The following is a 26990-nucleotide window of genomic DNA, read 5'->3' on the forward strand; positions in this document are numbered from 1 at the left end:
CAAATGCCTGTTCCACACAGTATGAAATAAGCAACTCCAAAGACATGCTTCAGGAAGTATCCTGAAGTCAGGTAGAGGGAAAAATGTCAACTCTAAGCCTAGAGTCCAAGGGCTTGTTTCCCTACATTTGCCTCGGGTCCCAAGAAAACAGCCATCCACTGCGGTGTTTCAGCAATATAGAGCATTTCACTTCTGCAGAAGACTGCATAGTTGCTTTAAATCTATCAGGCAAGCACACATGAGTGCACCCATGGTCCTGCTGGGCTGCTTCTCAGTACAAATGGTCCTGTACCTCACACTGAGTGGTCAGAGCCTGGCTTCATGTTCTTCTCCAGTTAGCTAACTCTAAGCCTCGTAGATAAGCCAAGAATAACTTTTGAGAGCAGGATGCAACATGGAGTGTATACTTCTATCTTAGAAAACTGTCAACTGGGGAAGGAATTTTTGACAGGTGGTGTCTTTATTAATTTCTTTTATTGCTTGAGACCAGGCTGGCCTCAGACTCAGAGAAAGGTAGGATTAAAGGTGTGTGCCACCACACCCATACCTACTAATTATTTCATGTAGCTCTTTGATAGGAAAGACTGGATGTTGCAAGATATTTCATTACACTGTGTAAAGACATTTCACTGTGATTAGTTTAATTAAAAAGCTAAATGGCCAATAGCTAAGCAGGATTTTCAGGGCAGAGAGAATTATGGGAAGAAGGCAGAGTCACCAGTCAGACTCAGAGGAAGCAAGACATGTAGGAGATGAGGTAACAAGCTATTAGTGGCAGCAAGTAAATTAATAGAAATGGGTTAATTTAAGTTATGAGCTAGTTAGAAACAAGCCTAAGTACTGTCCAAGCTTTTATAATTAACAAGAAGTCTCCATGTTGTTATTTGGGAGCTGTCAGGAGGGACAGAGAAAGACTCACTACAATGGGGCATTTAATTGACATTCCCCACACGGATCATACACAATACTCCATCTTTTTAAACAGGTAAAGAAATAGATATGGAGAGCTGAGGTTAGTTAACCCAGTCACTAGCCCATTCATAGCAGACATGGTTTAGCGATACCTGGGCTTGCTTTCATTAAGCACAGTCTCCCAACAAGAGACTCAAATGACACCTGCCCTGGAAATCCAAGGTTTCCCAAACAGTTACTAAGAATTAGTCCATAAGCAATATATCTGTACTTGTCTAGATCAACTCCTCAGAATACTAGTTTGCAGTTCCCATTATGACAGTGACCAGGGACTGGATGGAGGACCTTGGGTGCACATATCTGCAACAGAAAGGCATGAGGTAAAGTTGCAAGATTCTCACATTAGCCCCACCTTCTACTAAAAATGGGAGATCTGCCATGACATGGACCTTAGCTTCTCACTGCTGTGCTCAGCATAAGCGTAGAGCCCATGAGCTCCCCAAGGTCTCCCTTTTCTGATTCCCTAGTTCACTCAAGATCAAGCTAAAGTTAAAATCATGGCTTTAGCCAAAAGCCCACTTCAGGGAAGATTAGCTTGGTGTGTCTGGTCCAAAAGACCATCTGCTGTCCTTGAAGAGAGAGGGAACCCTTCCAGAAGCAACACTGAGCTCTCAGCAGACCAGTCTCATTCATTTGCATCTCATGTGAGTAAGAGTTTGATGAATTTGTGTGTATTTTTAAAATTGCTGCACACTGGATTCTATTCATCGAAATACTCCACTGAATGACAACTTCAAACAGCTTTGTCAACAGAAGCCATCCTGGCCAACACCCACCCACTCACCCATATGGGGTACACAAAGACACACACACACACACACACACACACACACAGAGGCGGACACACACAAACACAGAGGCGCGCATGCACACATACACACACACACACGCATGCACACACACACACACACACACACACACACGCACGCACGCACGCACGCACGCACCTCTTTCTCCTGCCTAAGACAATTGGGCCAGATGGGTGACTTTCCAGGGAATGGCTGATAGGAGATTTCACTTTAATCTGCCCATCCTGAGACTGGGCAAATAATGTCCTCTGCCACATCATTCTTCACATGACGCAAACAAAGGTGGAACATGACTCCAACACAACCAAATACTAAGGTTCATCTTTGACAGTGAGGTGACTGAGGGACAGACGGTCAGGAGCTGTGGTCCATGAACACAAAGCTGGCACTGGCAGGCCAGACTGCTAGAATTTTCTGGGCTGACACCTATGGTCACTCAGAGAAAAATCATGCAGATGGCAGCATATGTAGCTCAAGATTCTCAGCACCTGGGGCCTGTCAGGCTTATGGAGAAGGTACTATTTTCAAATGCAAGCAGCTATGTGGAGAGGTCAGGAGTGTTCAAAAATAAGAGAAGGGGCAAAGGGAGAGAGCACAGATGGCGGGGAGGGGGCAGGGGGATCCTCCGATCCATCTCCAGCCGGTGATGAACATTCCCGAGAGACAGAATCAGCTCATGGTTGGTCAATGGAAAAGGCTATGGAGCTGAGAACTCCGATATGTATAGAGAAAGGAACACCCCAGTCATTTTTTGGATGTCTCAGCCCTCGGCTCAGGGCTTAAATTCCAGGAAGGAAGTTCCAATTGGTCCATCTTCCATCATATGCCTATGCCTTAGCTAACAGAAAGCAGTGGACCTTAGTTAACCCCAAGAGATGAGGCAGACAGATTTCCCCAAAAGGCAGTCAGAAAGGGGAGAGTGGATAACGGATAGTCCAAACACAGACTGTCCACACACACAGCCCCTCCCGTCCACATCACCGAACAACTGTGCAGTCTTAATTAAGTAACCACTTTGATCACTCAAGCTCTGGATTGTCTGTCCATCAAATGGGGAGTATAATAACTATAAGGAAAAGTCTCCCCATAATTGCTATTTAGAGGGTAGATAGGAGCGGTGGAGCTAGAAGGGAGTTAGGGGGAAGAGGAAGAAGCCTCACATTCTATTGTAAAACCCTACCATCAACGTTCATGATAAAGCCTCAATTTAAAATATAACAGAATGTTTTAACATTGGAAGGAGACACTGTATCTCAACCCACAGCCAAGGGGATCAATAATGGAACCCTGAATGGCCTCACAAAGGCATTAGGTAAGAGGTAGCTGAGAAAACTACAGCGGAATTTGGTAGCTGTGTCTCCCGGGGTCAGAATGCTCCTCTGTGGTTACCCGGGTGGCTGCAGATAGGTCATTCCCACTACACCAGAAATGAGAGCACTGGATCACTCCCCATATGCACACAGATCTGCTTCTGCAAACACCTCTTTATGCTATAGGTCATTCCCGCTACACCAGAAATGAGAGCACTAGATCAGTCCCCATATGCACACAGATCTGCTTCTGCAAACACCTCTTTATGCTATCACTTACACTAGAATTCTGATACACACACACCTGACTTTGGGGGTTCTGGGTCAGGGGAAGAGATATCCCAAAGGGGAGGTCAGTCAACAGGGTACCCCACAAACATCACTCACCTAAATATTCATGAAAGCTGGCTAGGATCCACAACAAAGAGCCCACTGTGCTGCTGCACTCCTTTGGAACAGCCTGTTCTTTGCTAAATAAATTTCTGTTTGAATGGGATGTGTCTCTCAATTATTTCCTTCAGGAATATAGTAACTTCCAGTCCCTAGCAATGTAGCTGTGACTCTGACTCTGTAAGCACTGGAAACTTGGGAGACGTACTGTACAAGCCATTTGAATGTCCTGTAGCAGGGGTGTGAAGCCGAATCATATGAGCTCAGCTCTTCCAGACAGGTAGACAGAACTCAGCCTCCAGGGAAAGGCAGTGTTCCAGTGTTCCGTGTGGCAATGGGCTCAGGTAGGCATGTATGAGTGTGCATGTACAAACGCCCTTCATAGGCACTCAGTTTTTAAACTGGCTCATTTGTTATCACTCTAGGGAACCTCTCAAAAGATACCACCATTTCCCATGACAGGAAATCCATGACAGGAGACAGAGAATGTCACAGAGTTTAGTGCCCGGGGCTCATGATTCCATCAGCAGTAGCTGCATCTTGTTAAGATTGGCAGAAAAGCCAGATGGAGAGCCAAGACTTGGGAGTAGGGCTGTCAGATGGCTCAGCAGGTAAAGGTGCTCGCTGCCAAGCCTGAAGGCCCAAGTTCAATACCTGAAACTGACATAATAGAAAGAGAAAAAGGACTCTTCTCTTACAAGTTGCCTTCTGATCTCTACATGTTCAGTGTGGATTCACACACACACACACACACACACACACACACAATTTTAAAAAAGAAACAGGGAAAAGGGCACTCAGACTGCCCTTTGATATCATTCTCCCCAATGATAGTCTAGAAATCTTATTTTGTAGCTGAACTCCTTGATTAAGTAAATTTACATTGGAATCTTTATTTTTGCATTGTGAAAGTCACTATCAAAACCAGGGCCTTGTACATGTCAAGCAAATGCCCAATCACTGAGCTGTATTCGTGGCCCCTGAGTCAGAATTTCTACTTTAAATTTATATTTTCTGAAAATTTAACCAGAGGGACTGGAGAGATGGCTCAGTAGTTAAGAGTGCTTCAGGGTCTTCCAGAGGCCTGGAGTTCAGTTCCCAGCACCAAATATCAGGCAGCCCACAACTGCCTGTAGCTCTAGTGCCAGTGTGTCTGGTGCCCTCTTCTGACCTCACATGTGGACAACATACACACACAAATAAAAAAGAAAATAAAAACCTAACTGGAAACAAGACGTTTATGGTCATGAGCAAGAAATGTATATATCACACTGAACTCAGGAAAATGGAAGCTTCCCACAGACCGTTAATCATAGTTTTCTTCAGGGAGAAGGACAGTAATGTGCCACCTGGTCAGAAGCCACTTAGGAAGTAGACAAGTATTTTCACCCACCCATGACACATCTGGGCCCAGAAAACCTCTCTGCTTAGCCAAGCCATGAGCATGGAGCTCACACGGAAAGTGCTTCTGTCCCCTAGACTCGTCTCTGGCAACACACTGAGCATTCTTTATACATTGGTTCAAGAAGAGTACATGGCAGATGAAACAGAAACCCCCAAAGACAATGTAGAAACTCAAAAGGCCATGAGGCTTGGCCCAACAGCTGGGGCTTCTCCAAGAACCTGTCAATTAATACCTCTCCTTCAGCACTCTTGACTGGGAGGAATGGGGGTGCATCACACATATGGTAAGGAGAGCCCCATGTTAAGTGCTGAGTAAGGAAAAGCCCAGCAAACTAAGGAGCATACCTATGGTAGGGATTTAGAATGGTAAGAGATAAATGCAGGGCTGCAGAGATGACTCTGCAGTTAAGAGCACTGGCTGCTCTTCCAAAGGTCCTGAGTTCAATTCCCAGCAACCACATGGTGGTGGCTCACAACCATCTGTAATGCGATTTGATGCCCTCTTCTGGTATTCAGGAATACATACAGATAAAGCACTCATTTTATATACATAAAAATAAATGAATAAACCTTTATAAACAGATAAATGTATACAAATCTGTATGCATATTTGCACACACAGATGCCTATGTACAGAGTGAAATATACACAAATTGAGGTATCATATAAGTGCTGCTTTTGTAATTGAGAAAAACATATACTGAACCTCAGATATCAGGAACAACACCGCCTTGGCATAGGGGAAGATGCTGACCACCGTGGGGGAAGCCTCCTACACTGCTGGGAACTCCCCGGGCCAGCCTGGGTTGTTCAGCAAGCTCCTTCAAATTTCATCCAAGTCCTGGACATGATGAATGGGACTCCACTGAGGTCACACAGCTGGAATGGGACTCCACTGAGGTCTACCCGCATAGCTTAATTTATGTCCAGAGTTGTGTCAATTAAAGAAAAAAGACAACAGGACAAGCGTAGAAGAACAAGTATGGAAAAGCAGAACAGCAAGGTTGAAGCTCCCTCTAGCACAGTCCAAGGCAAGACACATTCACCAGGCAGGGCCAACCACTCACCAAGCACTACCCTTGGGGATGCCATGGGGTCACCTCTAAATGCTTCTCCAACCAGCAAGAAGCACCCATCCACACCTGTGGCTCATGGTCCTCAGGCATCAAGTGTCTACAGAATTTAGGATGGGGGTGCCCAGCCAGGTGCACTGGATATGAGAGAAAGAGGAAAAACCTGTTCATCTCATCTGACATCTTTCATTTCCTCACAGGGCTTCTGCATCCATCTTCTTGCCTGATGTTCACAACAGGCGAGGCAGGCAGCTACTACCCCGTGCCTACGACATATAACCTGCCACCACTGAGGGAAGGAATCTGGTAGGGAGGTGACCCAGGTAGTTCAACCTCTATGCTCCAGAAGCTTGAGTCTTCCCAGTGTCTAAGAACAAAAATTTGAAGGCAAAAAGCACACAGATGGTTGAGCACAAGGGTGTGCTTTTGTAATTCCAGTTATTTGGAAGTCAGGCTGGACAACTTAGTGAGACCCTACCTCAAAATAAATTTAAAAATGATGGGAGTGTAGTTCAGTGGAAAAATACCTGCCTAGCACTCCTGAGGCCTTGTTTGATTCCCAGCATTGTAAAAACCTAAACAAACAAAAGCACATGACAGACGCTCTGTATATTAAGAGCATGGAGTTGACAACTATAAACTAGTCCCTGGTCCCCTTGGTACCCTTGGTTCTCAAGAGCATCCTCACCTCACCTCACCTCTGGAGGAAGGGATGAGGTGTACCTTGTGGGGCCCATAGCCACAATCTCCTGACAAGAATCCATCAACAGAATCAAGTATTTGTCCCCTCTGAGTTGGGTGTCTCTCCTCCTCTCTGCCCATTACCATTCAGCTAGAATTGCTTTGGGCCTTACAGTAAAAAAATGCCTTAAGGAAGAAGAGGGGACGGCTGTAGGACTTCAGTCCTGAAATGGTACATGAGAAGTCTCTGATAGTCTCTCTAGATTTTAATATTTTTGCATTCTTTTGCATTTCTTTTATTAGTTCATCCTGTATGCTTAAGTCTCCTGGTAGGGAGTGATGCCTGGGTGGAGTTGTGTTAAGGAACTGTGATTAAGACTTGTTGCTTGGGTCCAAGAACCCTGGTAAGGGTCTGGGAGGGAATGAAGAAAAGACAGGCACACAGACACATATACTGTGAAGCTGGGATCAGGAGGGGCTCCTAACATGACCACTGCAAGGGGAACCTCAGCACATTTGCTGGGTACAGCACAGAGGGAGGAGTTGGCTAGTCTCCGGAGGAAGTCTCTGTAGGCCAGCAGTCTCAGGTGACTCATCCCAAAGGAAGAAGCAGCAGTTGCTAGTCCTGGGACACCCCGATCAATCATCCATAAACACTTATCCTGGACTCCAGAGAGAAGCTTTGCTATTCCTCCCAAGCCTAGCCCATATGGGTAATGGCTTTACCAATTTCCCATGTGTCAAGTGGCCTCAGAGTCCTCAGCATGGCTGTGCCTGTGACAAAAATACACATTCACACAGGACTTCATTCATTTAGGGCTTCCTCCACTCCCTCTAGAGTTATGTTATGAACTTGTGCCCAGATCCACCTGTGCAGCCCCTCTTGGTGCTAATTTCTGAAGGGGCTATGTAGAAATGGCAAGAACCAGAGATTTCCACCTCCATTTGGGGCAGCATTTGTTGGTTTCTCAGTTCATGCTAATACAAGGATGCCTTTCACCTTGCTAAGTGAACCCAAACTTGATGCTTTCCTTCTCCTAATTCTTGCCATTGTTCAACATGGCCTGTGAGGAATTCAGAAAAAAAAAAAAGATAAGGGATGGGGAAGAACCCAGTACCTACAAGTATATAAAGCCAGCAATGGGGCTGTAGTACTTCTCCACCTTGGAAGCAATTATCTCAATGAATGAACGAATGAACAAATAGGGCCACTGAGATGGTTCTGCAGGTAAAGGAGGCTGCTGCCAAGCCTGATGACCTGCATTTGATCCCCAGAATCTACTTGACAGAAGGAGAAAACTGACTCTTACAGATTGTCCTCAAACTTCCACATGGGTGTCACGGTGAGTGTACTCCCCCACAAAAAATAGATAATAAAATGTAACAAATAAACCAAGTTCAGAAGCAACTGAGGAAGACACCAAATATCAACCTCTGACCTCCATATGCATGTACCCATACATACATGCATAGTCACCTACACCTGTGCACACACACAAATGAGTACACACACACACACACACACACAGAGAGAGAGAGAGAAAGAGAGAGAGAGAGCAAACCGCTCATTTAACTCAACTCGCACTGAAATTCCTGCTAAAGCCAGAAGCATCACTTTGAAATAGCATGCACATTGTGGGAATGGCTACTTGGACCCTCTGATGCATGCAACTGAGAACTCAAAGCATGCATTGGCTTGACATCTGTCATAAACATAAGGGAGAACCTGCAGAACCATAGGCCTGATGTGAGCAGAGCCAGGTCCTACTGTCAGATTTATACTTCCTTCTTTTCCCATGCAACTTAGTACTTGCTGGCAGGTCAGCCTGTTTGGACTCATCTGGGTTACTGTCACAAAGCCCTTAGCCTTGAGACAGTGATGCTCATAGTGATGTGAGGAATCATATTTGTTCATTGGAGTTTGTGACATGTAATTGAGACCCAAGGTGACCTACCAGCCATTATATTTAAACCACTGACTATGGCTCCAGTGTTTTTATTACTTCAAACAAATTGGTATATAAGAATATCTTACTCAGGCACTGGTGGCGCACGCCTTTAATTCCAACACTCAGGAGGCAGAGGCAGATGGATCTCTGTGAGTTCCAGGTTAGCCTGGTCTCCAGAGAGAGTTCTAGGACAGCCTCCAAAACAATACAGAGAAAAACCAAAAGAGAGAGAGAGAGACAGAGAGAGACTATCTTAGAATTATGAAAATATTTTCTTCCCTGTATCAGTTATATAGCAAATAAAAATAATTTTATTCAAATCTCGCCCGAAATCTAACCTGGGATCACTGCCCTTCCTCTGAAACCTTTAACCTTCACTTCCTTCCTTTGTCTGCAATCCAGCTGTTTCTCATCTTCATGGTCCCCACCCCAGGTCTGTCCTCACACCAGCATCCACTCCTGTCCCTGCTGATAATCTCAGAGCAGTTAGAATGATTGACCTAAAACCGTCTGAACTCAGGGTGAGCTCCCTCACCCCTGACAAGGTCAAGTCCTCCAGCAGCTTCATGACTCCTCACTTGTCCCAATAAACGGTCATCATTACCGTCACCCACGTCCCGGGCCTCCTGGCAGACTTTATTCTCCCCGTACCTGATTCTCCCAAGCAGTGGGAGCCGTCTGTGCACCTGACCAGCCTCCAAGCTGCCACCAGCCCATCATGGCTCTTCACAGCCCCTCAGCCTGAAACCCTTGCCTCTGCTCTGTGAAGACCTGCTCCTTTGCTCTCGGGGTCTTAGCTTCTGAGAGCCCCTTATCTTGCATCTCAAGAAGGGTACAACAGTGTCAGCACTTCTGTCTGATTAGAGCTCTCACTAAATATTTGAGTGGAGCCAAGCAGTTTTGGCGCACGCTTTTAATCCCAGCACTGGGGAGGCAGAGACAGGTGGATCTCTGTGAGTTCGAGGCCAGCCTGGTCTACAAGAGCAAGTTCCAGGACAGCCTCCAAAACAATACAGAGAAACCCTGCCTCAAAAAAAAAAAAAAAAACAAAACACAACCTGAGTGGAATTTGTGTTTAATTTTATGATTCTTCACCCACAGCTGCTTTAGCACTCTCTGTCTCTCTCTGTGTGTCTGTCTGTCTCTCTCTGTCTCTCTGTCTGTGTGTGTGTGTGTGTGTGTGTGTGTGTGTGTGTGTGGAGTGGGGTTCAGTAAACTCATAAATCATTGTTTCAGCTGTCCCCTGTTACAGAGGCTTTTAAAGAAATTAGAAGCACATGCTAGCTTTAGGTGTCCCCCAGTGTTAGCGGGAAGGATACACTAAATCTAATTATACAACGTTAACACTGTAAGGGCCAGTGTGAGTGGGTGAACACTATCCCCTCTACCTAGCAGTATGCTTAGTATACTATAGCCACGAACTCAGCTCTCAGGGCCACCCCCAAGCATTGATTGCTTCTTTCCATGCCCCTGCTACAGACCAGGAAACTAAGGCCCAAGGCTGTAGCAGCCTGTCCATATTTAGAGCCAGATATTTAAATACTCAATTCTACAATTAATAAGCATTGTACAGCTGTATTCCTTAAGCTGTCAGGATCAATACACATAATATACATAAAGAAAGTAATTTAATTTATATTTTTATCAGTTCAGAATTTATAATAAGGGGCCAGAGGTTGAGCTGACTAAGCTGTATAATGAACGAGAGGAGAACGTGAAACTACTCCACGGTGGGCAATGACTTAAGAGAAATGTGCACTTCAGGCACTGGGCAAAACCCGGGGGCTGCTTCACGTGGTGTGCTGTCTGCAAGTCATCTCTTCATTTTCATTATATGAAAAAATAGGAAGAAAAGGGACAAAGGATTTAAGCCCAGTTTGCAGACTGACATAAAATATGCTTTAATTCTTTTTTTTTGGCATTTATTTATTTGCGAGTGAGGTTTGGTGTACATACCACGGTGCACACAGAGGTCAGAGAACAACTTGAAGGAGTCACTTCTTAGGGGAGGATACTTTCACCTATGGGGCCATGTCACCAGCCTTTCTGTGATGAGCCAAGCTCAACCAGACAGAAGTGCTGACCCTGAGGTGCACTCCTTGGGACGCAGGGGTTCTCCCTCTTGCCTTCCCAAGACGGCTAACTTAAGGGAGGTGCCTGGGGTGCTCTGGAAGTATCTTCCTACCAGGCTAGCTCTGGACACACCTGTAGGTCATGCCAGGGTTAGGACACTGTCACCTAGCTACTTACCACTCCTACCGACTTTTTTTTTCTTTCACTTTTTAAGAAAACAGAAATTGTTTTAATCTCACAAGAAGCACACCATTTGTCAAAAAACCTCCTAGGTTTCTCGCATGATTCAGAGGGAATCAGGTGACAGTCCTTTTACTCGTTTCCCTGTAACATGCAATTTGCTAGAAACCACAGTTTTAGGCAGACTGTATCATTTGGCAAGCTTAAATAAGACATCCTTACCATTAGGGAAATAGCTGAGATTACAGATTCTTACCTTAGAAGAAAATGTAGTGGGCAGTTTATTTGGGATTAAAAATGACTAGCTTGGGTCCAGGCCCTCCACTGAATGTTAGCTTGAGTTGTTGCAGACTCTTTCTTTCTCCCTCTTTGGTCAATTCGGGACATTGGAGAGGTCAGTTCTAAAGGAGGTGGGCATGTAGGCTGAGCTAGACCCCAGGCTGAGCTTTGTCACTGCTGAGGGAGAACGTCCAGCAGGAGATGACTACAGGAGCTGCTCTCTGTTCCTGCTGCTGGCCATGGAGATGAGTCCAGTCTTCAGCAGGGCCTCCTTAACATGGAGCAGATGTGGACCAGATGTGGGTCTCTACAGCTTCAGGAGCAACTCTCTCAAAGGCTCCACCCTACCACTGTCATTTGTGGGAGCCATGGTAGCAACTGGCTAATTGTTCCTTGTTCTCCATTACAGGGAGGTGCCTAGCATGGTCTAGAAGACCTCCAGAGGCTGGCCTTGCTTCAGGAAGAGCATGTGCACACCTGTAGGTCATGTAAGATTCTCTCAGAAGAGACTCACTGAGTGCATATTTACTTGCATGAGTGGCCCTAAGCTTTCTTGGGATAGAGGGATGTTGAGAGAGTAAGCATTAGTCTCTTAGGGAGCTCTGAAGGGCAGAGATGCAGAGAGAGTAAGCAAAGGCTACTTGGGGGTAATGGAGGGTGGGTGTGAGGATAGGGCACCCCTTTCATATCTGTATTTGGGCATGCTTAGCTTTAATTTCCAGTTCTAGTGGGTGAATTGTGTGCTCTAACCAAGGCTGGTCGTGATGACCAGAAGCATGAGTGTAGTTGTGGTGTGATGGTGTCTAAAGGGGAGTATCTGGGCTTTGCCTGTGGCTGTTGCTTTGGTTGCAAGTAGAAAAATAAAATAAAGGGGACTTAAAGAAAAAACATCAAAGAGAATTAAGTCTCCTGTGACTGGTGGGTGTGGTTCCACCAGACTAATTGCCACAGTAGCTTTAGAAAACTGGATTTCCCACAAAGAAACCTCAAACATTCAAGCTTCAGACTTGTGGGCTTAGCAACACTGCCTTTGTGCATCGGAGCTGACTTTTCAGGAAGCTCTGAGTTGTCTCTCCCTCTCTGTGACCCCTGACCCCTAGCTGCTGTATGAGTTTTGAGCCTGGGCTTCGGAGCCGTCCCCTCCACCAAGACCTGGAGCCCAGGCAGGAGATGGAAATGCCCCAGGGAGGGCAGACATCAAGGCCTTTGCCCTCTGTTTGGTCCACAAATGCCAGCCAACATCCCAGCACCTGTCTCCCGCCCTAATTGGAGGACTGCAGGAAGCCTGGGACAACTGCCAGACTGAGCATCTTCAGGTGCCAGAGAAAGGCTTCAGAGAATCGAGCAAGAGACAGGGAGTGACAAGGAGTAGTTTGAGGAGGCTGGGAGCTTCCAGCAGTTTCCCAGAGCCTTTTAGTCCCTGGTTCTGAGGCCAGAAGGACCATCTATAGGTAAGAAACAAGGGAAGGAACGTTCCATGAAAGGTGGCACCTCAGTGCTCAGCTGCTGAGAGATGAGGGCATGCTGTGCAAAGGCTAATAGTTCCCCATGTCTCTCCTGTCCAGCCATTCAAGGAAAAAGGAAAGGAAGGGGGGGTGGGGGCGGGGAAGAAAGGAGGGATGATGTGTCTGAATGGCACTGGCTGACCACTTCCAAAGACCTCATTCGGCTGCTGGCTGCACAGTCCAGAGCTGCCCCGAAGCCCCAAGGCCCCGGGCTGCCAGCTGCCTGATTCCACGGACAGGACAGAAGGCCACAGCCAGGTGATGGCTGTAGTCATCGAGTTTTCTCCTTGGCCCTGCTCCCAGTGTGGAACTGTGTGGCTGCTGTCAGCCATGTTTGTGTGACAGTGGATAGCACGGGGATCTTTTCCTCCTGACTGGAAATTCTGAGCTTCGGCTTTGTTTCTCTGACCAGTGTCACTCTAGTTCACACCCGTGGCATGCATGTCCCCCGGGGTCAGCACGGTAAGGGGCCTGGAGCCCAGGGTGTTCAGATAGACTGACCCACTGCCCCCAAGATAAGGAGGGGAGAGCACACCCAGAGAACACTGCCAAGTCTATCTATTGCCAGGGCAGGGGCACTGCTGTTCAGGCTGCAATTCCTTAGATACTGTTTATCTCCTGCTTCTCTAAATGAGACGACTTCTCCGAGACTCTGAGCTTAACTCCTGGCACAGTGGGGTGGGGGTGAGGAGTGAAAAGACCAAGGGGCTGCCTGGGTTCATCCAGGCCTTCCTGGAGGTGGTTTAAGTTGCCCATGTGCCAGAAGATGTATGAGAAATATGTCTGCTATGCTCAGATGCAGCATTGTTATTGGTCAGAAATATTGGAAGATGGCGATGGAGCAGTCAAGCGAGATAGGGAAGCCCTGGGTGGCCGGATGATGGCAGCAGATGAGTAACGAAAACCAGTCCTGTGCACCTTGCTTGGGTGGGAAGCAAGGTGATATGGGGGAATAGCGGGAGGCCACTACCAGATGTGAGTGCCACAGAGTCTGCAATCAGTGAGAGCAGACCCTGCTGCCCAGGAGGGAGGCAGCAGGAAAGGATGAGGACGGGGCCTTGAAGGGGCCTGTAGGGCCAGTAAAGTGGGTGAGCACTGAGCTTTGTCAAGCAATGGGAACTCAAAATGAGTGCATTTGGTTGGGATGAGGAGTGGCAGGATACAGAACTTGGGCAATGTAAGGCACAGGGCCAGATCTTCTAGGTTTGTATTCAAGTAAAAAAGGGGGGGGGGAAGTAGGAGAGGAAGAGTCTACACGTTTCTTGCCTTGCGATGTCACGGAATGGCCCTGTTCATTTGGAGTTCCATGTTCATCACGTGGGAGATTTGGGTGGTCATAGATTTGAGAGTGCCTGTGCCCTTGAGGATTGTGTGGCATCCCTGAATTCCTTGGCATCCTACCTGGTGAACAAGGTAGGAACTGCACTTCAAGATGGGCCATGGCTGGGGACAGAGGACTTACTAGAACAGGCTGGGCTGTGGTTCTGGGGGGACTCAAGAACCTATGGCATGCTTACAGCTCATCCCAGAGCAAGAAGAAATGGTCTCATCATGTTGCTTTGTGTCCCAATTACTGTAGCCTGGAAACATAGTAAAGATGCTTGCCACCAAGCCTGACAACTTAAATTTGATCCTTAAGCCCCATGTGATGAAAGAAGAGAACTGACTCCCACAAGTTGTCCTCTGACCTTCACTTAACTGTTACACACACACACACACACACAAACACTCTCTCTTTCTCTCTGTCTCTCTGTCTCTCTGTCTCTCTCTCTCTCTCTCTCACACACACACACACACACACACACATTAAAAACCAAAAGGCCAAAGTGACCGGGATTGCTAAATACACATGAAGCTAGCTATACAAGTTAGCAAGCAGGACTTCAGAGTTATAGGGAAAGAAAGCAGCCTCCTTCTAGAAGCTGGGGAGGGGAGGTAAGGCGGGACAGAGAGGAAGGTACCTGCTGTAGGAGATGCAGCTAGTCAGGACACCTGTGGCTGTGCACACAACCTTTTAAAAATCTATAATGGCAGCCAAGAGAGTGGGATGTAGGGGAAAGATCACATACTCAAGATACTGTCCACGCCCCTTTGATGGCATGGACAGTACGTGGGAAGGCAATGAGACCTGGCCAAAGTGACTGTGATCAGGGCTGGCACACAGGGCAGACAGCTCACAAAGAGTCTGAACTATAAAAGGCATCCAGGGGTCAAAACTGGGCACAGTCCTCCAAAACCACCCAGGAGCTCCAGACTCAGGAGGAAGGGTACCCCAGATACCCTGATTAGTGAATGAGGAATCTCCCCTGCCTTGGAGATGCCCCAAATCCGTCATTTTCCATGAGTCCTGGTGACAAGGCGCTCCGCGGTGGACAGCACTGACACTGATGAAGGCTGTGCACGTTCACCCCTGAATGTCAGAGTCTGTGTGACGCTAAAGCAGAGAACCACCAGATGAGTGGTTAAAAGTAACGAGGTTATTTCTCCTGGTCTCGGAGCCTGGGAGACCCAAGCCTAATTCATCGTAGGTGAGGGCTCCCTTCCTGCCTCATAGGAGGCAGCTCTTCTTGATGTGCCCCACAGCCGTGAGAGTGAGGGGTTCTTTCCTAAGGAGGCAAGTTCCCCAGGCCCTTGTTAGGCCCCTAAGGTCCCATCTAACTCCATATTTCTTTCTGTTTATATCTGGAGGTGCTCAAGCTAGGCAGGTCCCCAACCTCTGAGCAGCAGGCACCTAGCCATGCCCTGCTCTTAAGAGGAGGAAGGAATCAAAGTTCTTGGACCTAGTAAGCCTGAGCTCTCTATAAGAAATCCACGAGGAGATGTGAAGCTGGGCAAGAATGGTACCCCAAAGGGGAAGGGCACGCATGAGGGAGTTGGCAGCACATACTGGACCCAAGTCTGAAAGATTCTTAGGTAGGGCAGGAGCCACAGGTCTGAGCCCTGTGCCAATCATCTTTTCAACAGGACATTAGCAAACTATAACCCATCACCTGCCTGCTATAAAGTTTTTTTTAGAACAGTAAGTTACACATCATCTACAGCATCTTTTGCACTGTAGAAGCAGTCATTTACCATGTAGCCCTTTATAATTTTCTAACCCTGTGATTCAACCATTCAGAAGATTCAGTTTCCTTACATACAAAATTTGCCTTAGGTTAATAAAATAGTATTTATATAACAAACAAAACAGACGTGTGATATAGCTCAGCTGGGAGAGCTCTGGCCCAGCATGCATAAGGACCACACACCCAGCACTCCGTAAATGTGGTATGGTGGTGCATACCTGTAATCCCAGCACTATGGAGGTACAGGCAGGAAGATCAAAAGTTCAAAGTCATCCTCAGCTACACAGCAAGTTTGTAGCCAGTCTGGAATACATGAGACACTGTCTGAAAAAAGTCCAGACAGACAGAGGCTGCACAAACCTTTCTGCTGAATCTGAGTCTCCTCAGCGAGGCTGAGTAAAGAATGCTTCCCTCCTGGCATGGAGTCTGCCTCATCCAGCTCTGTTCCCACGTCTGGCACTGACAAGCTGTACCTACCTGCCCTGCAGACACAACTGCTAAGAAAACTCCTAAATATAAACAGAGCGAAGCCATCTGAGCAAGCTCAACCAATACAGGATGGGCGTGTAAGAGCAGCTCTGACTTAGTCAATTCTTTGTGTTCAGTGGGTCTCCCCTTTCTAAAGCAAAAGCAGGAGTCTACGAACAACCCGTTTTCAAAGGACAGCTGTTCTCAATGCCAAGTCCACACTGCTAAGCTTAAGGGGCAAGGATGAAATTGTTCCATACCCCTTGCTGACCTAGCTCCAGTAATCCACCTGACAAGAAGAGCCAATCATATTTCAGGCTAATGTAGTTTCCTAGGCAACCAACAATATAGTCACAGAAACAGACTGTAGATAGTAGAAAGAAACACAGAGCTAGGGAGAGGCATTGGCCCATAATCTCCTGACTTTGATGTAGTGCTCACCTGCAGAGTCATTCATATTTGATCAATACCTGAAACCCTATGCTATAAGCAACATGGTACCCCCAACCCAAGACCCCAGCAGAAAGGGCTGGCACGACCCCTTGCATGCCCAGGAGATCCTGGGAAGGTCTTGGAATGTTACTGCCTTCAGGGTCCCCACAGAGCAAGCCTCCAAGATGGTGGAGGGCCAGAATCCTGTGGATCTGGGCTCTAGGCCACAGAGCCAGAGTGTAACTATCTAGGAATGATGCCAGAAGAGATGACACCTGCAAGGAGCCTTTGGGACTTAGGCTTACACCCACTCAACAGACAACTTTGCAGCTTATTCAGTATGGGGGATGGGGTAGGTGGGGGGACTACTAGGTGTGCCCAGTAATAATATCCAAAGTAAAATCTACTTCCTGAAACTTAGACTGTCTGTAGCCCATAATAAGAACACGATCATTTCAAACTTTTACATCTATTTATTTATTTGCAGCAACTTTTTGGAGTCAGCTCTCTTCAACATGTAGGCTCTAGGGATTCAACTCTAGTCAGCGGGCTTGGTGGGAAGCGCCTTCACGGGCTGAGACACCTTGCCGGCCCCTACTTCCTAGTTGCCACCTTTACCCCCTCCTCTGCAGATACATCAGTCAGTACTGCGGCCTCATCTTCCAGTCTCTCTGGCTCCTCCTCCTCGCCTCTGTGGCTCCTCTGGGGACCACAGTTTGCGGCCTGCTTTCTAGAGTGCACCAGCAGCCTGCCCTGTAAGAGAACCCCTGCCCACTTTGCCTCAGGCTGTCCTGGCTGCCTTGGTTGATTGGTGGAAAGCGGGCTAGAAGAAGGCGGGGAAGTCCCTGGAACTGATGACAAAGTGCTTGCTGCTGCTTCACTTAGAGGAAGCCCCATCCCCAGGGGTTCCCCTTGGCAAGAAGGATGAATATGGGGCTCATCAACAGACCTGGCTGTCTTTAGTGAGAAATAAGTACTTGGGGTGGGACTCTCCCTCTGCTTGTTACCCATTTCCCATTGGGAGTAGTTAGTGTTGCCGTGAGTCCTTCCCAGTCAGGAAAGAAGCAGCTAAAGGAGTGGCCACTGGTCTCACAAAGACCTGGACAGAGGAGATGTGACTGACTCCGGGCTTCTCACATTCTACCCCGGGCCACATAGGAATCTTTAATAAGCACTGATTAAAAAGGAGATTGGAATCTGGGTGGAGCCTGAGACTTGCACCTCTGCCAGAGGCTGATAGTACAATTGTACCACAGTGGGGTCGCCAAAGTTACCTTAAACCTTAACTCTGCAGCACCCCCCTCATCCCACATGCCTTCAGCTTCCCTGGTGATTCCCCCTCCTCACCGCACTGCTCTCTGAGACAGACTAACCTTTTGACAGGAACTACAAAACCACCTACAGACAGCCAAACTTGACTCTGAGGGAGAAAGTCCTTGGGGAACTTCCCACTCCTCTTTCAGTTTCACCTTTGGGGTGGTCCTCTGTAAATCCAGCTTCCACTTGAGAAGTAGAAATGCTCGCTCTAGACTCCTGCTGTCACGGGCAGGCAGCAGGTGAGCACACCCTGCACACCTGACAACACGTCATCGTATAGCAGAGGCACTTCTCTGCCCTGAAGCCTGCTGTGCCTCTATTATCCGTGGGCACACATTCTCACACACACTACTATGAAAAAGCCACGCCTGCACAGGGAAGGGCTGCTTTCTTTACGTAGTTTTCTTTTAACTTCAAGGTTGGACAGATCACATCTGTCGGGGAAACAGCATTACTCAGAGATGGGCTGCAGAGGTTGCCTATTAGGAACAACACCCCCCAAACTACTTCCCTCTCTCTGGTTCTCCATTACAATTACACTGGGAAACAAAGGGTGGGATTTTTGTGAATGAGTAAATATACCATCTTAACAACTGTACTCCAAGACATCTCAGAAGTCTCAAGTGGTAAAAGCAGCCTGAGCAGACCATGGAAACATTGGAGGAGCAGCTTCTCTCCGACGGTGGCCGCTGGTCCTCAACTTTTACTCTACTGCCACTACCCCATGGGACAAACCCTTAGAGACTGTTGCCTAAAAGGACAACATCTATCTAACAGGCTCTCTCCAGACTCAGCCCTCAGCTTCCAGAAAACAAGGCAGTAACTCAACCAGGGAAGGAGGTGGGGACGTTAGAGACCAGGGAATTTAATTTCCAATGGCTGAAGAGCACCCAAACCCAGGGTGGCATCATCCTTTCTGGTCTCTCCAGTGCTCTGGTAGGTGTCAGCTGTGCTACCTACAGGGCTTGGGTCTGTCACTGATTTCCAATTCAGAGACTTCAAAAACTGGGGCTGAAATTTTCCTTTCTTGAGTCCCACAAGGCAGTGCAATTTTCCATGCAACTCACAACACTGCACCTGAATGGCCAGAACCGCGCAGCGCAGGGTTCGTACCATAAAACTCCCAAACACAATACACCTCCACTGCAAGATACTGCATTCTCCAGTTACAGGATAGAGACAAATGATGGCTGCACACCTGCCCCTCAGAATGACTAGCTGTTCAAAAGCCAGAGCCTGGAAAACCACGCGGTTCAGCCCAGCATTACATCACCACACGGGTCCGGTTTCTCACTGAAGACCAGTGAAGGGTGGAATCCCCCCACTCACCTCCCCTGGGGCTCAAACCCTACTCTACAACGCAGACCCGTGCCTGCTATCTTTTAATCTACATGCCAAATACTCCTAAAAACCACAGTGCCACCCCCACTCCTCAAGCCTCCAGAAACAGTCTCCTAAGTGGAAAACAGGAACAGACCGCAGAGTGGGGGCCCACTTTGGAGAGCAGCCTTACTTTCGGAATTGTGACCTGGCAGGCAGACCTCCAAACAAGCCTGGGTTCATAATGGAGAGACTACCATAACAGAAACAGCAACTGTAATAGACGCACATCCGGATAAAGGCCATTTCTAAGCACATTAGCACTGTGGTTTGGAGCAAAGATCGGATTCCTGGATCGATGCATCGTCAGGCACTGCCTCCGCCAATGACAAGGCTGTTTGGCTGTCTTTACTAATAATAGCAAGGGGCCTTGTCCTCGGTGTTAGCAGGAGAGTACAGGGTGATGCCTGGACTAGACTGGTTGCACAGGCACTCTGAGCACCATGCCATCTGCCTTGCTGTGCCAGTACCTAACCCAGCACTGTTCCCAGGATAGAAAGATGCTAACATGCACAATACTCCGCCTAGGAGAGGCCCTCTCTCCTTGATGCCTCCGGTTGCCTAGCAGGAAATACCAGTGTGGGAGGGAGGTGCAGACGAAAAGATGCTGATAGCGCAAAAGCCCCCACCATGCACCCTGCTGCACAACCAAAACCGAATTCCAGAGGGCTATTTCTGCTTCAGACAGCATCCTGGGGCTACAAAAACACTCAGTCCAGCTAGGAGACAAAACACTACAAGCAGTCACCACCAGGTAAAGCCTTGCAAGGCTTCCCAGGCCAGCCTAGGCTTCACGCTGCACCGCATGAGGGAGAGGAGCACTAACAAAGCCGGGCAGCCTCTCCTCCCCCCGGGGGCTCCGGGCGGCAGAGCCCTGCACTTACATGGCCTCAGAAACCTCCAGGTTCAGGTCACTGGCTGGGGTTGCCTGCAGGGACTGCGACCCTCCCATCCTCGCTGAGCCCTGGCGTGCAGGCTAGCCACGGGCAGGGCCAGCGTCCTGGTGCGGTTCCTCCAGCCCGGGGCGGGCCGGCAGGCGGCCGGGGCTGCTGCACTGCAGATGGGAGCAGCTGCTGGCATCCGTGGTGGTGGCGGCGGCGACTCGGAGCTGCGGCTCGAGGCCGGAGCCGGCCCAGGGGGCGAGCACCGAGGAAGGGTGCACGCGCAAGTACAGCTGGCAGTCGCGAGCCTAGGTGTGCGCGTGAGCGTGGCCGGTGTGCGTGGAAATGCCTGAGAAGAGGCAGAGTGAACCCCAGTACTGGTGTGGTAGGAAAGGATCTTCCCTTAAAGCCCCCAGCTCAGCCTGTGTGTGGGGACTTGATGATGTCACCACCACCAAGTGGCCAGACGCCCGTATCTTCACAAAGCTCTAACACTGGCTCCGGAAACCACCGCTGGGAGGAGGCGAAGACCCCTCCCTCTGCTCACACACCGAGCTGCTAGCCTCCCAGACTAGCCCAGACCTCCGACTAGTGCAGTGTGTCTTTTGAGATGTAAATACGCTGCTCATAGGCAACTTGAGGCCCCTCAGAGGGCGGGGCAAGGTGGTCTAGCAATAGACAGAGTCGGTGGCAGTTCCCTTCTAGCTCCCTCCCCCAGACTGGAGGAGGGCTGCAGGAACCAGTAAAACAGGCTACAGTGGAAATTGAGGACCGCACACCTGAACCTTCTTCAAATACTACAGCTGGGGAAGAACCAAGTCAGGCTCCCAGCTCACCAAGGTCAGACCTCCATGAATACCTTAGCTAGACAAAGTCTGCAGAGGTTGAGGCACGCTGAAGAGAAAAGGGCATAGGGCCACCTTGCGGGACTGGGTCTGCAGTCTGGTCTTTAGCCACCAGAAGAATTTTCTACAAAGACAAGCCCTATGCCATGCAGGCTGTGCTCATGAGCCAGGCCCCTTGTGTAACAAGAATATGCAGGGGAAAAGTAGCTGCGGGGGACATATAATGGGTCATCTCTGTTGTGAAACACAGGCTGGCTTAGATGCTGGGGACACCCAGTGCCAGACCCCATTTCCCTGTTGGGAAGCACCCAGGTGTGTGCCTCTAGCTCTGAATGTTTACAGCTGAGCTCTGGGCCTTCTCATTGGAGGCTACTTGAAAAGCATTCTCTGTCCCTGTAAATAAGTACGGGTGGTTTGGGGACCCCAACACCCCTGTCTGCCTCACATTCTGTGCAATGGTTTTCTGAGTCCTGAACATTTACAACTGAATTCAAACACAACTGCCTATGGGAAAGTGGAAAGACTCATCTAGCTTTTCCGGCAACTCCTCTACCTATAAAGCAGTTAGTTCATAAGTATGTACAACATGGCCCAAAATAATAAGATGAAAGTAAACCCGATCAACGCACACAATAAAATCAAAACAAAGCTATTCAACACATTTTAAGATCCCCTCTGATACACTGGTTGTTTTCTAAACGCACGGCTAAAGATGTCTGCACAGGTCAGCACATACAGAGCTGCTACTTGCTACAAGCTCCAGAGCTTGAGGCCAGCTGAACTTCCTGGGTTCATATTTCTTCTCCATGTCAAAACACTATACCATCAAAATTGCTTCCAGGAACCAGTGACATGAAATCTCCAGGAAACACCGAGGTTTCTTTCTGTGTTTAAATGAAAATAGCAAACAATGATGCCAGTCTTGTGGGGAAGGTGACTGTCAGCAGGGCAGCACCTCCCAGGGATGCCATCACTCACTGTCAATATAAGTGTCATCTGGTGGCAAGGATCCTGCAACTTATTTATCTGATCATATTCACAAGGAGGGGGAAGGGGTTCTTTGAGAGAGACAGAGACAGAGAGAGAGAGAGAGAGAGAGAGAGAGAGAGAGAGAGAGAGAGAGAGAGAGAGAGAGAGAGAGAGAGATCGAGATTGAGATCTTTTTTGGTTCCGTCTGCAGTTGGGGATCCAAAAGAGTCCTACAGTATATAAGAGATAGATAGATAGATAGATAGATAGATAGATAGATAGATAGATAGATAGATAGATATCAATGCTAATGTAGATTCTTCTGAGGAGACGCTTTCCTTAGGTGTGTAATATACAGACTTCAGTTAGGTTACACACTAAGATACATGAGGAAAATGAGGAGTCCCCAGCCTGCACTAACCCCATTTTGTCCCTCAATGGCTCTATTTTGCCTCTTTAACTTCTCTGCTTCTAGAACACTCTTCCACAGTGGCCTTGGATTCTGGACTGACTGATAGACATCTTTATGACAAAAGGAACTGAAAGGACCACCAGGCCCTGGTGAGGCTTACAGGACACGTCCCCTTCTAAAGGAGGAGATTGTCCATGATGGTGACGTTCCTGGGTAATGGGAGAACCACCTCATGGGGGCCCAGACTGTCCTCCTCAGAGTGGGAGGAAATCACCTCATGGGACCCAGACTGTCCCCCTCAAGGGATGCCCAGTGGCAGCATCTTCTTCAGACCCTGGGGCAGAAGCCGAACTGAGATAATGGTCTCTTGACTAGCCAGGACCACAGGCTCTCTCAGTGAGGCAAACCCAGCCCTCCTCTTCTGCCCATTCCCCATTTTTTTCCTTATAAAATATCAAAGTTCCCGTCAGCCCATGAAAGACAGACCTGGAGTTTCTGAACCCTTCCTTCATCTGTTCTTCCCAATACAGCCCCACTGACTAACTCAGCCCTTCACAGCTCCCCATCTCTGACTGGTGTGCTGGGACTCCCAGAGCTAAGGTGACAGAGCCACAACCACAACCTGGCTGTGCACAGCATACACAGAGTTGTCAGAATGTCTTTACCCTTAGCAAGTAGGGGGTTTCTGCCGAAAGTGAAGGTTTTGATGTGACACCAGAGTCAAATCCTGCTTTTCCCCCAATCACTGGCTCTGCCCTTGAGCCAAATGCCTAGACAAGCAGCCTGCAAGTATTAACTGAAACAACAAAAAAAATGAACATAATATCCCAGAAGGGCTTTGGAGAAATTAAGCTACATAAAATCCATACACTCTTGGGACCAGGTCCTCCTTTCTAAGGACCTTGTTCCTTGAATAGAATTACACCATTACAATAATAAGGCATCAATGCAGTCAAGCACTTCTACTTAGAATCCCAACAACCACACAGTTACCATATAGTGGATAATATCACCTCACTGATATTAAAGCTGTACCCCAAACCATAGTAGAAACAGAGAGCACTGGGCACTTTTAAAGGTAATAACACCTAAACTTTGCTGTGTGGTTCCCTACTGAAGAGCCACACAGACCCACAGTTAATTTCTGATGCTGCCAAGTTCGAGATTTAGCCCACAGAAAATGCTAAGCTGAAGAAATGGAGGCAGAAACAAGTTGTGCAATGACCCCCAAGTATCTCCTGAAAATCCTGTGGAAGCCCTAATTCCTGATGTACTGAAATTCAGAGGAAGGGCCTATGGCAGATGATGAGGGTTACATAACATCATTACAGGTCCCCTGATAATGGGATTATTGCCCTTATAAGAAGGAAAAGAGTCATGTAATCTCCTACACCCCCATGAAAATACTGCAAGAAGATGACTCTCTGTAAGTCAGACAAAGCCTAAAAGAGCTTGTTCATGTGCACACTCTGATCTGGGACGCTCAGCCCTGGACTATGAGAAAAAGATGTGAGCTTTGAGCCTATGCTGCTTTTGTCACAGCAACGCAAGCTAAGACATGAGGCTTAAGATACACTGATGGGACCAAGAAGAGGTAACACAAAGGGCAATGACAGAAAACCTGGATTCATACCAAGGAAACTGTAAACAGCAGCAGTCTAGGATGACAGGACACTGGTATCCAGAAACCCTGAAGATACACAGGCTGTACCCAGGTCCAGTTGCCTCAATGGCTGTGACTCCATACCTGACTCCTGTTTCCCTTCTTACCTCCCTCACCTTCCCCAAATCATACAAGGTCAAGTCACAGATCTGTGCATATTTGCATGATAGGAAATTCACCAAGATGCACCAAGAAGCATTAAAACGTCACAGAGGACATCACAATAACTTGTTCCCTCACTTATCAATTTATCAAGCATGTATTAAAGCCCTTGCCAGGTCCTGGCCAAAGCTGAGGCTGCAGTAGAGCTCCTAGTCATTTCTTGTACCTTCAGTTGGCTAGAAAATTCACACAGGTGACTCTTGGTACCTGATTTCCTGACTTTCACATGCTAGCTACTCCTCCCATCCTTCCAGCCGGGACACTGGTCCAGTCTCCACCCTGGCCTCACTCTAAAGAACAGAGTATGCCCTCTCTAGGACACATCAACAGTGCCCACCACTTTTAAACACAACTCTGATAAGACCCGACTTCAAGCAGCCCTTCTGTAGGTCTTTGAGTTTTCTACACATGCACAGTTCAAGGCCCTGGAGGTAGGCCAAGCCCACATAGGTAGGCTCCACTGCCACATATTCTACAGATGTCCCAAGAGAGTCTAGAGAGCCAGATAAACCAGGAAATGCCTCCATCATTTCTAAAATAATTAGCAATATACTGTATATTAACACCCCTGTAATATTACAGGCCTGACCTATGCATGGTGACTCAGATCACTTATTCTCATGTTACTAACTGGCAGCAAGCCTGACAAAGCCCTGTAACCACAAGATGAACCATGTGATCCAGGCTCCACATTCCACAGGGGATCAAGGGTCTGGGACCCAATATAGGACCACCGAAATGGTTTGGTGTTATTTCTACTTGTGCAGAAGACTGGGGTTTGGTTCCCAGCATCCACAACCATCGATAACTTCAGCTCCAGGGAATCTAGTGCTCTCTACTGGCTTCTTTGGGCTCCTGCACAATGTGGTACACACAGACTCAGGCAGAGTCACACACATACACAGGGTTTCTCTCTGTAGTCCTGGCTGTCCTGGAACTTGCTACGTAGACCAAGCTGTCCTCAAATTCAGAGATCCACCTGTCTCTGCCTCCCAAATGCTGGGATTAAAGGTGTGCACCAACATGCCTGAAATAAATAGTTGGGTTTTTTTTTAGTTTTGTTGTTTTGGTTTTTTATGATAGCTAAGCCAGGCATGGTAGCTAGTTCCTTTCATCACAGCACTTAGGTATGGTAGGTGTGAGAATCAGGAATTCAACATTACCTTCATCCACATGTCAAGTTCAAGGCCAGCCCAGACTACACAAGACTTTACTGTTTTGTTGTTGTTTTTAAAGGAAGTTTGAAGTACCTCTGACACTCCAAGAAATAAAGCTAAGTGTCCTGTCCTAGTTTCAGGTAAGACTACAGCCACTATAACAGCACTGTTGTTAAAATGTTTAGGTTTATCCAGTAAGGACTCAACGATCTCACGTGGAGTTTATTGGTGGATGGGGAGGGAAAAGGGGGGTGAGAGGTAACCAACCCGTGCAGAGCAGAGAGAGAGAGAGAGAGAGAGAGAGAGAGAGAGAGAGAGAGAGAGAGAGAGAGAGAGAGATAAGAGAGAGAGACAGAGTAAGAGCAAGAGAGGAAGAGAGCGTAAACGGGCAGGGGTCAGTCCTTTAAAGGGGTCCTTTGCACCTGCCTGGTTCTCACAGAACTCTGGGCTGGCCAGACTATTGCCTGAGTGCATCCTGCCAGGTAACAGGGCAGGCCAGAGTAATGCCTGAACCTTTCAAGCACTCCTTACCCAGCAATGCTGTGGACTCCTGAGCCAGCCACTAATTACCCAAGCACGTGGGAAAGGAAAGTAGGTCAGATCACAGAACAGCCCAGGAGAGAATGCTAAGGATGTAAATACAGCTAAAGAACAAGCAAGCTAGGCAAGGTTCTGTTTCTTTTAGCCCAACCTGCAACATCCAACAGACTAGCCAAATGGTGAGCTCCTGATTCATTAAGAGTCTCAGCCTCAATATGTAAGGTGGAGAGTAACTGGGGAAGGCACTCAAGACCAGTCTCTGACCCACCCCAAGGCTGGGTGCATGTACGACTGCATGCACATGTGCCCACACACATGCATGTACACCACACACACAGACATATGCAATAAATAAGTAAAACCTTAAATAGTAACCAAAAAAATCATTCCATGGGTGAACAACTTTTCTTGTTATTGACATTGCTCACATACTCTCTCCTAAGTCCTCTGCCAGGGGACCGAATGTATACAGTAGAAGATGACTTCTACAATAGTCTCTCACCAACCCAGTATCCAGCAGGCACACCAAGAGCTACTTTGCTGTCCCCTAGAAACCAACATCAGAAAACTAGGAAGTTTCCCACGGAGCTGCTAGGTTTCTTAGATCTACTTGCTCCGTCCTGTTCAGAGAGCCGCACCTGCCATGTCTCCATGGCAACAAGATGTGATGTTTGACAAGTTGCTCCATCATGTCTCCATGGCAACAAGGTTACATACAGGAATGCAAAGGGCACCACCAGGACCACATTTTTGTCTGCAAAGCCCCTAATAAACGTGATCACTTCTCAACTACTGAGTCCTTCCAGTTAGCCTCCTAATGACTATCAGGGAGAAGTTCGAGGCCACTGACCACAAGGCAGAGAGCCACAGCCTGGCACAAGAGACGCGATGTCCTGAAGTACATGAAAGAAACCCTGGCAAAAGATTCAAAGACCACCAGCGTCCCTCAGAAACAGCGGCTGGAACAAGCAGGCCTGAGTGTGACGAGGGGAACCTGGCTAGGGTGACGACCAAAGGAGACTCCAGAGAGAAGACGGAAGCATGGGAGAACCACAAGACTTCCAGGAAACTGTT

At 47.9% G+C, this 26990-nt stretch overlaps 1 protein-coding gene across 10 annotated transcripts in view; it reads right to left on the reverse strand.

Annotated features, from left to right (window-relative positions):
• Positions 1–26990, reverse strand: part of Tacc2 (transforming acidic coiled-coil containing protein 2) — a 96471-nt gene that overhangs the window by 51242 nt on the left and 18239 nt on the right. The window contains exon 1 of one of the 10 annotated variants that reach the window (XM_040752980.1): positions 20172–20763. The exons of 6 other annotated variants lie outside the window; for them this stretch is intronic. In XM_040752980.1, coding sequence (XP_040608914.1) covers positions 20172–20239 — 68 coding nt within the window. In that variant the 5' untranslated portion in view covers positions 20240–20763. Of the gene's footprint in view, positions 1–20171; positions 20764–26990 lie in introns of those variants that run through there. 3 more of the 10 variants (XM_021228455.2, XM_005064307.4, XM_021228460.2) reach the window with 3 other exon arrangements.

Source organism: Mesocricetus auratus, unplaced genomic scaffold (genome assembly GCF_017639785.1).
Source record: "Mesocricetus auratus isolate SY011 unplaced genomic scaffold, BCM_Maur_2.0 Super-Scaffold_4256, whole genome shotgun sequence".
NCBI lineage: Eukaryota > Metazoa > Chordata > Mammalia > Rodentia > Cricetidae > Mesocricetus > Mesocricetus auratus.